We start from the raw sequence: 13,704 nt of genomic DNA, 5'->3' as shown, positions 1-13,704 counted from the left end.
AGATCTGATTAGAACTCAACCAAGAGATGACTGAAAAACTGCATTCAAGGCCCAAGATTGTTTATTTGACTGGTCAGCTATGCCCTTGGACTTTCTAATGCCTCCAGTACCTTATGAGGTTTTTGATTCATGCCTTCTGCATCCATTTGTAGTGAAATCCCTTGGGGCCTATCTCCCTTCATAGAGAAATTCTTTGGGTTCTATTTTGACACTATACTAGCATAGTTGGACTAACGAGAAGCACTTAGTGGCTTCTTGTCACTTTGAGGAAAACTAAGTTGTACACTAACCTCGAAGTCCAGATTGCTACAGCCTAATGTGCTCTTTCTTGCTTGCGGGGTTTCTACCCAAGGTTTGGCAATTGATAGTGATAAAATCTGAGCCTAGGACTATTTCTAAGGTTCATAGCTCTTGCAGCTTAGCTAAGTTTCTATGAGTAACTCAATAAGGATTCTTAGCACTATTATGGCTCCTGTCACTGATTGCCTTGAGAAAGGAGAGTTTCATTTCAATTGCTAGAACTTTTGGAGAGATTATACCGGATAACTCGACATCCAAACCTTAGAAAAGTCTTTGAGATTGCTTATCAAACCTTTAAGATAAGTGAAGTTTTGAGTTAGGAGAGACACCCTATAGCATTTTCGTGTGAGAAACTCTTAAAGGATGTTTACCAAGTGGTGAGGTCTCTCCAACATATGAGATATGATCATCATACAGTTTTCTGACCACCTTGCTTTGCAATATTTAAGTTCACAAGAAAAAAAAGTGCTAAGCATGCTAATTTGGATAGAGCTCTTAAATGAGAATTGAGAATAAAGCTGATCATCTCAACTGGTTGGGAGTCATTCTTCTGAGTATTGAGGTCATAAGATCTTATTTTTCATGATTTTTGAGCTTATTCAAGAGATAAATGAGGGCATCATAATAAGGGTTTGTAGACTCTCATCCATAAGTGTTACATATTCAATGACACTAGGTTATGCATCAATTATACTCAATTCAAGTATTTTTTTTTTTAGCATGGGAATTGCATGCTGGGGGTTCGTTGGTCATTTCTATAAAAGACAAGATCATTGCCCTAGTTGGGGGTTGGTTCTATTAGCTTTCAAGAGTAAGGCTAGGATAGTTTCCTAGTATCATACTTGTCAGCTAGCTAAATCTAAGAAACAAAACACTTGTCTTTACACTCTTCTTCTACCATACAAGCCATTCTGAGACTCAGGTTTGGATTTTGACCTGAAACTCCCTAAAACAGCTATTACAATTTACCAGTTCACTAACATGGCAATTTTCATCCCACATAACAGAGCCTGTTGTGCATCACATGTAGCTAAATTGTTTTTTTAGGGAGGTTTTCAAAATGCATGCTTGCTCCAATTTTATAAAGTCTGAAAGGGACATCAAGCTTGCTACTTTGAAAGGACACTTTGAAAAATGTGTGACATTAATTTGATGTTTTCTTTTGCTTGTCATCCCTAAATTGATGATGAGACTAAGGTTGTCAATTATACTTTGGGTGATTTTAGATGTGTAGAGGAGAAAAACAGAGAAATTACAAGTCTAGGGCTTGGTACTAACCACCATCAAGTATTGAGGTTTCTTATGACAACTTAGACTATAGGACCAGGGGTAAGAGTCCTTTTGTGTGTATTTGGCTGCAAATCCTGTACAACCATTGACCTTGTTCATTTACTGCCAGATGCCTGTATTTTTCAGCATTCAAAGTCTTTTGCTGGTCACATCCATCAAATGCATGATGAGGTCATGCATAATCTTCCCCCGAGTAATATGGATTATAAACCTGTTGCTGATGTGCATCATAGGGCTTAAGAATTTAATGCAGGTGATAGTGTTGTGGTTTGCATTAGACCTTAAAGCTACCTCAAAAATTCCTCTAAGCACCATACCCATGCCATTGGCCCATTCTCCACTCTTAAGAAACTTGGAGTCTTGGACCCAAAACATATTTGTCTATTTTCCCATTATCAATTCAACAAGAAGAGCATGAACATGCAATCTATTGCATTCTGTACAGCTGTTTTTTTCTTATCAACTGCAACTCGCAACTCTAACTCATCCTCTCCCATTCAAAATACATTGGACCATTTGCTTCATTTCATATTTCGCAAAATGTTTGGCTTTCTTTGCTATCTTACTGAAGACTCCATAATAAGTTTTTTTTTTTTTTGGATCATCGCCCTATATTTTCATTGGCTATGACCCTAGACATATGGGTTACAAATATTTTAAATTCTCCACCAATAAAGTCGGTTGCTTTTCATGTTGTTTTTAATGAATCCATTTTTCCTTTTGCTTCTATGTCTCTATCACACATTTATCTCCTATTACCACTCCAAATTCCTTCAGTTCATCTCTTCAGATTTTCTCTTATTTTATCTCAACCACCTATGCCTTCTCCTCTGATCTCTCTAGCCTTATCCTTTCTTCCTTCCATTTCATTAATTGTTGACTTGAATTTCAAACCTCCACATAATAATCACCTCATGCTAACTCATTCCAAAACAATAATTCCAAGTCCAGGTCCTATTTTATTACCCATTCCTTCTTATCCTCCAATACATCGTCACTTAACAAACCAACTTGTTTTTCAAAAGCCAACAAAATCCCAAAATGGAAAACAGGAATGTGTGAGGATTTTTAGGCTTTAGTTGTGAATTACACTTGGACTCTAGTACCTCCTCATCCAAATAAGAATTTAACTGGGTGCAAATGGGTGTACTAGCTCAAAACTAATGGCACCCTTGATCGCTAAAAAACTGGATTAGTTGCCAAAGGGTTCAAACTGGAGTAGGAGGGCCAAGACTATGCCAAAACTTTCAGTCCTTTTGTAAAAGCTCCCACCATTTATATAATAATAATAATAAAAATAATAAAAAAATTATGAGTCATTCTTGTCTCACACGATGTACCAAAGTAGCCTCTCCTGCTTTTTCTTCTTAGTCATTCTCTATTTCTTCAATAATCATGAGTTTTTAACACCTTTCTCACATGTATTCTAATCCTATTCTTCTTGTCCCCAGCTTTGAAGGCTGTTTTGTGTCACATGCCATATCTGACATCCCCCTACCTAAGCACCCAACAAGTCTTTTAACAATGCTGCCTAGATCACGTGGAATTTAGAAACAGCCTCCACTAAGCTTTCACAGAAACTATGACAGTAACACAATGCATATGATTAAGCACCTTGAATCTAGACATCTAAGTAAAAATATCATTTTTAGAAACTCAAAAAAAAGGATGAAAAAACAAAAGCTCATGTAAAATGAAAAACCTGTCTATTTTCATTTCCTTTGCCTTCATTACTTGAACCAAGAAAGACTTCACAGCCTGATGATCGGTCCCAGGATTCTTCTTCCCCTGCAATTTAGAAAAATACACATTACCAATCCCTTTTTAATTGTCAAAAGTGTACACAACTCAATGCCTACTAAAAATTATCATTCATATCATGGAGAGTGCAAATCAAAACTTGCTGTCGATTTAATCAATGTGGAGCTAGATCCACATGATTCTACAGATTTATGAAGCCTATATTTTTAAAGTTAATCTCAATGACCTGAAGGCCATTGTTTATCTATAACTTGAGAACTAATTGTATAAGAAAAAATAATAAACTACTGAGTGTATGAGCATTTCTGTACATATAAATGTGAATACTGAATATATGCTCTAAAATTTGAACTTGTATTTCGTGTGGTGACATGGGGGCGTAAAAAAGGGAATCGGGAGCTTCGGTCACTGGCTAAAGAAGCTAATCAGTGCACCAGTGAGTACAAGGTGCATCTAAGAGGTACAAGTAAAATATTGCCTCTGTGACCTATGAGTTCAGGGTTCACTGAGAAAATATTGCAAATAATAATAATAATAATAATAATATTTTTAAAAACAAAAGGAAACATGGATAACAGGCATTCAAAAGAAAGGTGAACACACATAGTATTTGACATTATAGTTATTTCCCTTGTTGCTGAGAGAGAGAGAGAGAGAGAGAGAGAGAGAGAGAGAGAGCATGTGTGTGTTTCCTACCCAGCCAAATGCAAAAGGAAGGTTGTTGCCAGTTCCCAAGGGCATTGTAGCAATTGGCGGTGGATGAGATAATTTGAGATCACAAACAACTCCAAGAAGCCACCCTGCTGTCCCATCCCCACCTGCAACCTGATGCAATGAGTACATATCAGAGATAATTTTAAGAACTAATGAATAATCTATAATTGCATAAAAGATACTCAACATGTATCACTCATAATTCAACTCACAATTAATCTTAGCCTCTCCCGTATTTTGGGAGCAAAATTATCATCATCCTGCGTGAGCCTTTCGAGATTGAGATAGAGTCTGTGTAACACCTTATCAGGACCCTCTTCCCCCAAATCAAAAACCTGAAAACTTGTCAATTAATGTCAGCCACTGGACAAACCATGTGCTTATTCACAATTGTAGAAGTCTCACTCTTCCCTGCCATTTGAGATTAAAAATATGCCTTAACAAAATACATAGAAGACAAAAATACCTGATTTTTATTTAGAAGATAACGAAATGTTACAAGGAGATCTGCACCCAGCTGACCTCCACTTTTGGAGTTGATGAATACAATGACTGGGCACTCAGGTATGTCACTAACACACTCAACATCTGATTCAGGTAAGAGAATGTAATTAGGGATGTGGAAATCCTTCAAGAAGTCTAACTCTGCATTGGAATCTGCCATTGCCACCTGCAGCTAAGTATATATATTGATCATCATGTTTGGACAACCATAAATAATTAAGGAACACAATTTAGAAGGAACCTTTAAAAATATTGTATAAACTGATCTGGAATCAATCAGTTGAATGAGGAGCCAGAAAAAAAAAAAAAAAGCAATCAGTTTATGAACATTTAAACCACCGCAATGATAGCAATACTAAAACACTACCAGGCCTCCAAAAGCCACATGAAAATCAATTAATCAAATTATTCATAGTTCTATAACATTTGAATGCAGAAGGACATCATGTAAATTGGAAATAGATGCCAAAAAAAGATAATAAAATAAAATAAGTCCTATTGTTTATTTGAAATCCACCTAGTGAGACTTGAGACTTGGTTTGTCATTGTTTTTATTATATTATTTATTATAACTGTTCTTATGACCTTCCACAGATAATTTTTTTATAAAACCAGACAATTATAATTAAATCCCTTCCAAAAAAAACTATTAAAATAGAAAGGCTCCAGCAAGTATTGTATACAAATACCAACTTTCGAGGAGATAAACTTGACCTTAAAAATAAAATTAAGTTTTCTATCTTATTAAAACATAGGACAGTAAGACTCTTAAAAATCAAGTACATTGACAAACAAACCAATAGTAAATTAAAAAAAAAAAAACCTTAAAAGCACAAAAGTAGTATTAAGATAGTACAGACGTGTGCATCATTTGTGGATGCAAGCCATGCACTCATTTAAGTGTATTATAGCATGAAAACTTCAAAACAAATATGATCCACATAATTATAGATTAAATCCCACCTCTTCTAAAGATATACATACACACTAACAAAAATACACACATACGTACACACACATATATAAACAACAACATCAAACTAATCCTTAAGTCCCACTAAGTAGGGTCAACTACAGGAATCCTTTTCTGCCAATTTACACAATCTTGGTCTCTGACAACAACAAGCTCACTCCTCACTAGTGCGCTATTTGGCCAATGTTGTAGGTATCCAAACCATATCAATTGTCCTTCTCTTGTATTGTCTTCTATAGGTGTTATGGCTAACTTATCGTGAATATGTTCATTCCTTAATTTATGTTTTGACATTTTACCACTCATCCACCTTAACATTCTTATTTTGGAAACTTTTATTTTTTGAATATGTTGTTTCTTAATTGTCCAACATCATGACCCATATAGCATAATTGGTCTTATCACCCCGTCCTGTAATTTGTGAAAGAATTGTATCATGATCCCTTTAAATTTTAATTTTTTTTGGAAATATATAAAGTAATTCATAGAATAATTTTATGTTAGTCCCAACTCCCAACTGTAGGCACTCCAAGAAATACCACTAACACTCCTTCATCATTTCTCTAAAATGAAATGATGAATTTCCCCCCTCTCTTGTTTTGTCTCTTCACTTGCAATGTCAAAATCAAGGGATAAAAAAGTAAAAATCAAGATGTAAAATTATCATTTAATGCATTAAGAAATAAGTACAGAGTGCCAATAGTATGTTTTGAAGCCAATGGCTCCTCAAGTATAAATGGCAAACTGGTGGTAACACAGATATATTTTTTCAACATTGTCTTCGTCTTGCTTTAATATTTTTATTTTTTAAAAGAAGAAAACCATTTCTTTTAGCATTGTCTTCTTCTTTCACTAATAATATAATTAGCCCACTGTATCAATTCGCAAACTACAAGGAACACAACCCATTTTCAGAAAATAAATTCTACGTGTCTTATTTCAATTTGATCTTTCTTTTACATCAATGACCGCATTCTATGAGCATTGTATTTTAGTTTTTCATTTTTTTTATTATTATGCCGTTTATCTCTGCGCCTTTAATAATAAATCCTAGCATCTTCCATGTCTCAATTTATTTTCATGATCATCAATCCTATATACTTCATATGAAGATGTAGAAAAAGAAAAACAAATCAGAATCAGCTTTTCATTTTACATTAGGACCGCCCAAAAACAAAAAGCTAGCCTAATAGAACTATTCAGCTTTCTGAGTCCTTTTGCACCCAGTACAGGTAATCATAAGCAATAAAAAGGAAAAAAAATTTGAACTTTTTTTCTTTTCAAATTTCCTATTTCACTCTGCTTGCTGCGCAGCCAAACAAATAATAAAGAAGAAATTAATTCAAAACAAATCCAATTCTATATAATTTCGATCCCATACACAGTGCAGGTATCAATCAAATTAAATAGCAAAATAGGCTAACCAGCATGCCTAATTAAATACCAAAGACCGAGACGTGAACAAGTATCCAGAATCACGACGCGCACTTTCATGAAAATTCAAGGACGAAGGGACCAGATTTCATTGAGAAGTCAAGAGAGAGGGTGAGAATACCTGAGAAAAGCTCTGTGATGTTAGCAGAGAAAACAAAACGAAAAGCGGAGAGGAAGATCCGTGGCGAAATGTGAAGAACAAAGAGGCAATTGAAGTGATCGGGATTCGGCAGAAAAGTCGGAAGAGGAGGAGAAGAGAGAGGAAGGATTGGTTGACAAATTCTCGAAAATATTGAAGGAGATTTGTAATAATGGAGACAGAGGAAGAGGAAGAGGAAGAGGGAGGGGAAGGGAGCGAGAAACTACGCGGCCCTCTTCTATTCCAAAGGGTGTTTGCGGTGTGTATTAAATAGTGAGAAATTGAATATGGTTTGGGATAATAATAGCTACACCCAGACGAGAGATGCAGGCCGAGCCGGGATCAGCTGAATCGTCGTCTAGGTCGGGCCCGGGGACACTTGGCGGATATTCAGGTGCTCTTTGGCACATGACACCCTCGTATTTCTGCCGAGGCTTTGGCCTGTCCTGTTGGGACGGGGGTTTTAAATTTTGGGTCTTAGGTTTGAATTCATTTAAATTTAAACTCAACTCAATTCAAACATCCAAATATAAAGTGAGTGGGATTTAGACTTTGGGGTCTGATCATTTTTCACCTGTAATTTTTTTAAAATTTTTCTTTGTTGATATCTTTTATTATTTTTTTTATTATAAGAAGCTTACTGTATGGATGAAGGATAATCCATTTTCTTATAAATTGATTAATAGCATGAATCAATTATAAATTGATCTAAGCATTATTCGAGTGATAGACTAATAAATTGAATGGCGTGGTGGGGAAAATATTTATACAAAAAATAAAATGGCATATTGAGCCAATAATTTTTTAAAAATATTACTTTTATTCTAGTAAGAAAGAAATTTTCTTACTTTTTTTTTTCTCCGATCAAGTTTTATTAAAACTAATCAATTTATGTAACTGTTGAAATCTTCAAATATAGTAAACATCTAATGTGTCTTCACATGCATTTGTCTCATACTTTTCTTTGTTATTGTATTTTTGATAAAGTGAAAAAGTAAATAAAAAAAAAGTTAAGGAAAATGGTCTGCTAACTACTAAAGCGTCAACAAAATAGACACAGTACATAATTCGATTTGACCCATATACTATGGTTTTACCTCTCTTTTATGAATTAATGCTATTCTCGATACTAAAATTTTTCCACCAAACAAGTCAAAAAATCTCATTTAATGTGATGATCACCCATTATTTTACGCGCATTAGTGTCTTATTGTACTTAGACATGCAAATCACTTGTGCTATGCACATGAGCCAAGCTGAAATCTCACAATCAAAAGTTAAAATTTACATTATAAATTTAGAAATTGAAAAATAACTTACCTTTTTGTAATTATAATGAAATCTAAAATAAAAAATTATTTAACACATTTAAATAAACTCTTTATTTTCTACATTTTTTATACAAACCTTGAAAAAATTTTAAAATAAGTTAAATTTGTTATAATTTTTTAAAAAAAATTAAAAACTGAAAAACAGAACAAAATTTCCACTTCAAAACACTAATTAATCATACATGGCTTGTGGATTCAATACTCTTCGTTATTTTTTTTATTATTAGTAGTAGTAAGGCTTATATTGAATTTGAGAGATAGTCTATCTTCTACCCTCATATTCTTTAATTTCTATTCCTCCCAAGATTAACTTAAGCCTTAAGACCTTTAATATAGAAGTCTTAAAAGTTTAAACCGTGATATTACAATGTTATTCTCATAAATAAAGGATAATACACTTGTTAGAATACCATTTTACCTAAAAGATTAAGTTATTAGATTGTGTACCAACAATGTACATCAAGTTTTAATACTGACGATATTAGAACATAAGACCTCTTGATAACCAACTCTGATACCATATTAGAGTACCACTTTAACTAAAAACTTAAGCTATTAGGTTGTGGACCAACAACAACAATGTTAATACATACATACCTATGAACATATAATAATATTCAAAAGCTGCAGAAAAATACACTTCTCACTTCCTTAATAAATTACATCCTCAACTCTAAAAAGAAGAAAAGATTTTCCAAAACTAAATATGCCCATAAATTTATGAAATTTCCACGTAATTGTTTTTTTCTTTTCAGACATTAATTAAGATTTAATTAATGGCATTGAATCAGGCCTAAGATTTAATTAGAATGTATGAATCAAAGTAAGAGAATTCACGTACCTGGTGTGAACCGCTGGAATGGGGCCGCTTCTGTTTTTCCTTATCCCAGAATCTCCAGTGCTGCTGCCTCGCCTGCAATCTACTCATTCCTTCCCAGAAGGATCTGACTATTGAGTTGGAGCCTTGAGGAGGAGGAGGAGGAGGAGGAGGAGTGGCCCTGCTTCCTCAGAGGAATTAATAAATTGACAAGAAGAATAAGCAATACCATATATATGTAACCTAAAAGCCTCTTTTAATTTTTGGAAGAAGTAAATGCAGCACAAGTATAAGGAGGAAGCTTCCCTAATTTGGAAGCACATTAACTTCGAAGGCTTTGTCTTCCTCCCCATCAACTCATATATGCAGGCAACAGCTTGCTAGTTTCCTCCAATAATTTGCTGCTGCGCGTGCAAGAACCTAAAATCTAAATGGAATTTTACAAATTTTAGGAGTCATGAATACTTACTAATGCATTAACACTGCTTTTCAAAGTATGAATTTCGAATTTTAGATTTAAATGGGAGTAAATTTGAATTAATTTTAATACAGTTTTATATTATATCTTATTTAAATTCAATACAAATTTAAATCTAAGATCTTGATATAAATCTCATTAAATTACTCTTACTAGTATAAAGGTGTAACGACAAAATTTGTGCCTTGAAATTACGATAGAAAACTTCTGTATAAATGTTTAATTTTGAAATAATTGGTGCAATCTCTGTGAACGAAGAATAAGAAATTTCTCTAATTCGATCTCCTTGGGAGCGGATTTGCCGAGTCAAGGATTTAATGAATGTATCTCCAAATTAGATGACGAGGATATTTTAGGCGATACATTTAATAATGTTAGAAGATAGGTTCGTACTCAATTTTCGTGGGTGCAAGTTTGATCACGAATGATGGATGTTTGAATTAGGAACGGATTGTCCCGATACAATTCAAACTTTGTTGATATTTCTCGATTGCAGAAATTGTCGAGGAGTAAAGACTAGATCGATGTATGTCTTCTCTTTCAGTTCTTCTTTCTTATTTATTTTTTCTCAAAATTTTCTGAAAAACACCGCAAAGGGTATTTATAGGTGAGAACTATAATTGGATGAGTTAATTAAGAATAATTAATTTTAAATTTATTTAATTTTAACGAATCTAATTACCCCCACTATAAAATTGAGTTGTATAGGGGCTCGCACAAGCCTTTTGAGTCCCTTTTTATTTGAATGGGCTTTAAACACATTCTTTTTTTTTTTTATTGTAGGCCCATATAAAATTTGTTCTCCCATTACACTATTGCACAACCCATCTCATGATATACTGCTAGGGCTTCATGCCATGGCTGCACATGGTTATTCCTACATCATGTTCTGTCTGCTTTAATCAAGATTTTGCTCATTCCAAACCAACATCCAATTTCCCACAGTTGGATATATATATAATTAAAGTGGTTTGGAATTTGTTTTAACCATCCTATTCGTAAAATTAGTTTTCTTCATTCACGAACTCGATAGCCGTGTACAAGACATTTGCATGATTCTTCCACAATATAATATTTTTTGTCTACTTTTTTTCTCTAGAGTGTTTGATCGCTTCGGGTATGTCTTTCACACCTTCTCATTTTTATTTTTATTTTTAATTTAGCTATAATCTCCAAAGATAGATCATCGAAAAATCTTCTTGGTTCACTTCTTCAATTTAATTTATTGGCACGTCATCTTGGTTATACAATTTTATCCTCACTAGAATTTGTATTACTAATGACCGATTGTCGATTAATCACTGATATTTTCCTACATTACTTATTCTGGCATATCATTTTGGTAATACAATTTTATCCTCATCGGGATTTATAGTTATTCATGACTGATCACTGATTAATCATCGATGTCTTCTTGGATCACTTCTCCTGGCATGTCATCTTAGTAATACAATTTTATCCTCACCCAGATATTGTAGTTACCAATGATCGATCATTGATTAATAATTGATGTCTTCATGGATTGCTTCTCATGGCACGCTGTTTTGGTAATACAATTTTACCCTCACCAAAATTTGTGATTACTCATGACTAATTGCCAATTAATCATTGATGCCTTCTTGAATCGCTTCTTTTGACACGTCGTCTTGGTAATACAATTTACCCTTACCCAAATATTGTAATTACCAATGATCGATCACCAATCGATTTCCGATATCTTCTCCGACTTTCTTTTCTTGGACTTACTTTCTTGCAATGACAATATTTTTTAGAAGGTATAATTTTCACCCGTTTTGTTAGAAATGATGTAGTCCCAAGAGGGAAGGGGGTGAATTGAGATTTTAAAAATTTAAGCTAATGCTTTAAACCATTTTAACCATAATTTGAGCAAGTGATTTAAATACGCAAATGCAATCAATATTCACAACAAATATGTACAAATATAAATATGTTCAAATTAAAGAGATTAGGGAAAAGAGAATAAAATCCGTGTTTTTACAATGTTCAGCAACCCTTGCCTACGCCCTTGCCTCAAGTAACTTACTTGAGGATTCCACTATGCACTTCTTCAATAGGCGGAGAAACCTCTCTCTTTTAGTAGGTGGAAATGCCTTTACAATCCTTCATTCACCAGGCGAAAATGCCTCTCTTCTTTACGTAGGTGAAGATACCTCTCTCCTTTACTTGGGCGGAGCACCCCACTCCTTCACTAGGTTGAGTCACCTCTCTCCTTTCAGTAGGTGGAGTTACCCCTCTCCTTCAATCAGCGAAGATGCTTGTACAAGTGGACTCAACGAAAATGGATGTACAAAGAATATTCCTCAAATGAGCGAATAAGTATAATAAAAATACCACACTAATACACTCTCAAAAGATTATGAATGAAGCTCAAGGAGTATCTAGAAGGTGAGCACTTGAAATATAAATAAGGAATTTGTAAAGTTCTTAAAAGTATTTTTCAAATAAGGATTAAAAAGCTTTGATGTGTGTAATAGATGCATATCTTTTTTCTTTTCTTGCTAAAACAAGTTAAAAACCTTGTATTTATAGGCAAGATGGTCTACTAGTCATTTTATGGCCGTTGGGCTTTGAAAAAAAATATTATTTTGAAAACTAGTTGTTTTATGACAATTGCGGCACTTCTGCCATGATTTTCGGTCGACCGAATTGAGAATTCGGTCGCCCAAATATTTAGGCAATTTCACCCGCAAACACCCTTCAGTATTTAGGGCATAACCTTTGCTAGAAAACTTGAAATAGGACGATCTTAGTATCAATAAAAATCTAAGAAAAAATCTCACAACTTTTGTGTTGAACATTTTTGAATATGGGAAATATTTGATAGACAAATTGCACATCAAGGCAGCGGTAGAAAACATAAGGGGATTTAGAAAATCTTGTTTTGGGGATTTTTCATTCCAAAAATGATTTTGACACTTTGAAATAATTTTTGCACATTTATAAAATGATTTTTGATGAAATATAGAGTGCCTAGGGTCCAACTAAGGTCATCTATGAGCTTTTTCACATAATTAATGATAGTATACTCTTGTAGGTCTTATTTGTAAAATACATGAAATAAATTTTTTTAATTTCTTCAAGCTTGGACTTTATGTGCTCCATAATCATAGTCATAGACTTCAAGCTTGGTCTTTATAAGCTCTATGTTCATAACCAAATACCATTGTGTTGTATGCTTCATCACTTTCCAATTTGCATCTATTATTGTGCTTGATACCTTAATGCCTGTAAATATACTTAGTAGCACAATTAGATGTCTTAATTTGTCATTATCAAAACGGGATGAAACCTAGAAAAGCCAACACTTTTTTTCATTTATATTTATTATTATTTTTTTAGGTATGGATGCACAAATGTTATAGAGAAAATTTGTCAAACATGGCTGTTAGCCTTAGAGGCTACATAAGCTTAATTGTCTTGTTTTGATAATAACAACTCATTAGTGATTCTAGGTAAGCTTATCTTTGCATATCAAGTCATGGTTAGTATAAATACAAATGCAAAGATTAAGTAGATTCTTAATAGGTTAGACATCATCAAAAAAGGGAGAGAATGTTAGCCTTGTTGGCTACACTATCATGACTTATGTGTTTTGATGATATTAACCTACTTATTATTCCTAGTGAAGGGACTTACATAATAGCCCTAAGATCCGGTTGTAGTGCATACGGATAACAAAAAAAAAATCATATGATGCAATCCCTAATTACATAATTAGGATTATACCTACGAGATCTGTCTAGTGTGATCTCAAATATGCAAGTATGAAAGTGAGCTCTTGAAGACGACCAAGAATCTTCTACTGTATTCTTTGAACACGCCTTGCTCCTAAGAGAGTGAGCTCATAAGCGGCTGCTAGGGTTTTCTTCTCTCACGAAAACGTCTGCCTCTACGAGAGTTTTTTCGTCTCTCACAACTGCTGAATGGAGCGCATGTATATAG

At 33.9% G+C, this 13,704-nt stretch overlaps 1 protein-coding gene across 3 annotated transcripts in view; it reads right to left on the bottom strand.

Annotated features, from left to right (window-relative positions):
- The window catches only part of LOC131147798 (diacylglycerol kinase 5), a 61,733-nt gene extending 52,225 nt beyond the window's left edge, over positions 1–9,508 (bottom strand). Inside the window, exons 1-5 of one of the 3 annotated variants that reach the window (XM_058097373.1) lie at positions 9,288–9,508; positions 4,532–4,735; positions 4,278–4,400; positions 4,048–4,176; positions 3,293–3,378 (exon numbers count right to left, since the gene is read on the bottom strand). In XM_058097373.1, the coding sequence (XP_057953356.1) occupies positions 3,293–3,378; positions 4,048–4,176; positions 4,278–4,400; positions 4,532–4,735; positions 9,288–9,374 (629 nt within the window). In that variant the 5' untranslated portion in view covers positions 9,375–9,508. Of the gene's footprint in view, positions 1–3,292; positions 3,379–4,047; positions 4,177–4,277; positions 4,401–4,531; positions 4,742–7,097; positions 7,546–9,287 lie in introns of those variants that run through there. The other 2 variants (XM_058097374.1, XM_058097375.1) reach the window with 2 other exon arrangements.
- Between the last annotated feature and the right edge of the window lie 4,196 nt (positions 9,509–13,704).

Source organism: Malania oleifera, chromosome 2 (genome assembly GCF_029873635.1).
Source record: "Malania oleifera isolate guangnan ecotype guangnan chromosome 2, ASM2987363v1, whole genome shotgun sequence".
Lineage (NCBI taxonomy): Eukaryota > Viridiplantae > Streptophyta > Magnoliopsida > Santalales > Ximeniaceae > Malania > Malania oleifera.
The sequence above is the reverse complement of the archived record's forward strand: the minus strand, read 5'-3'. Positions and strand labels throughout refer to the sequence as shown.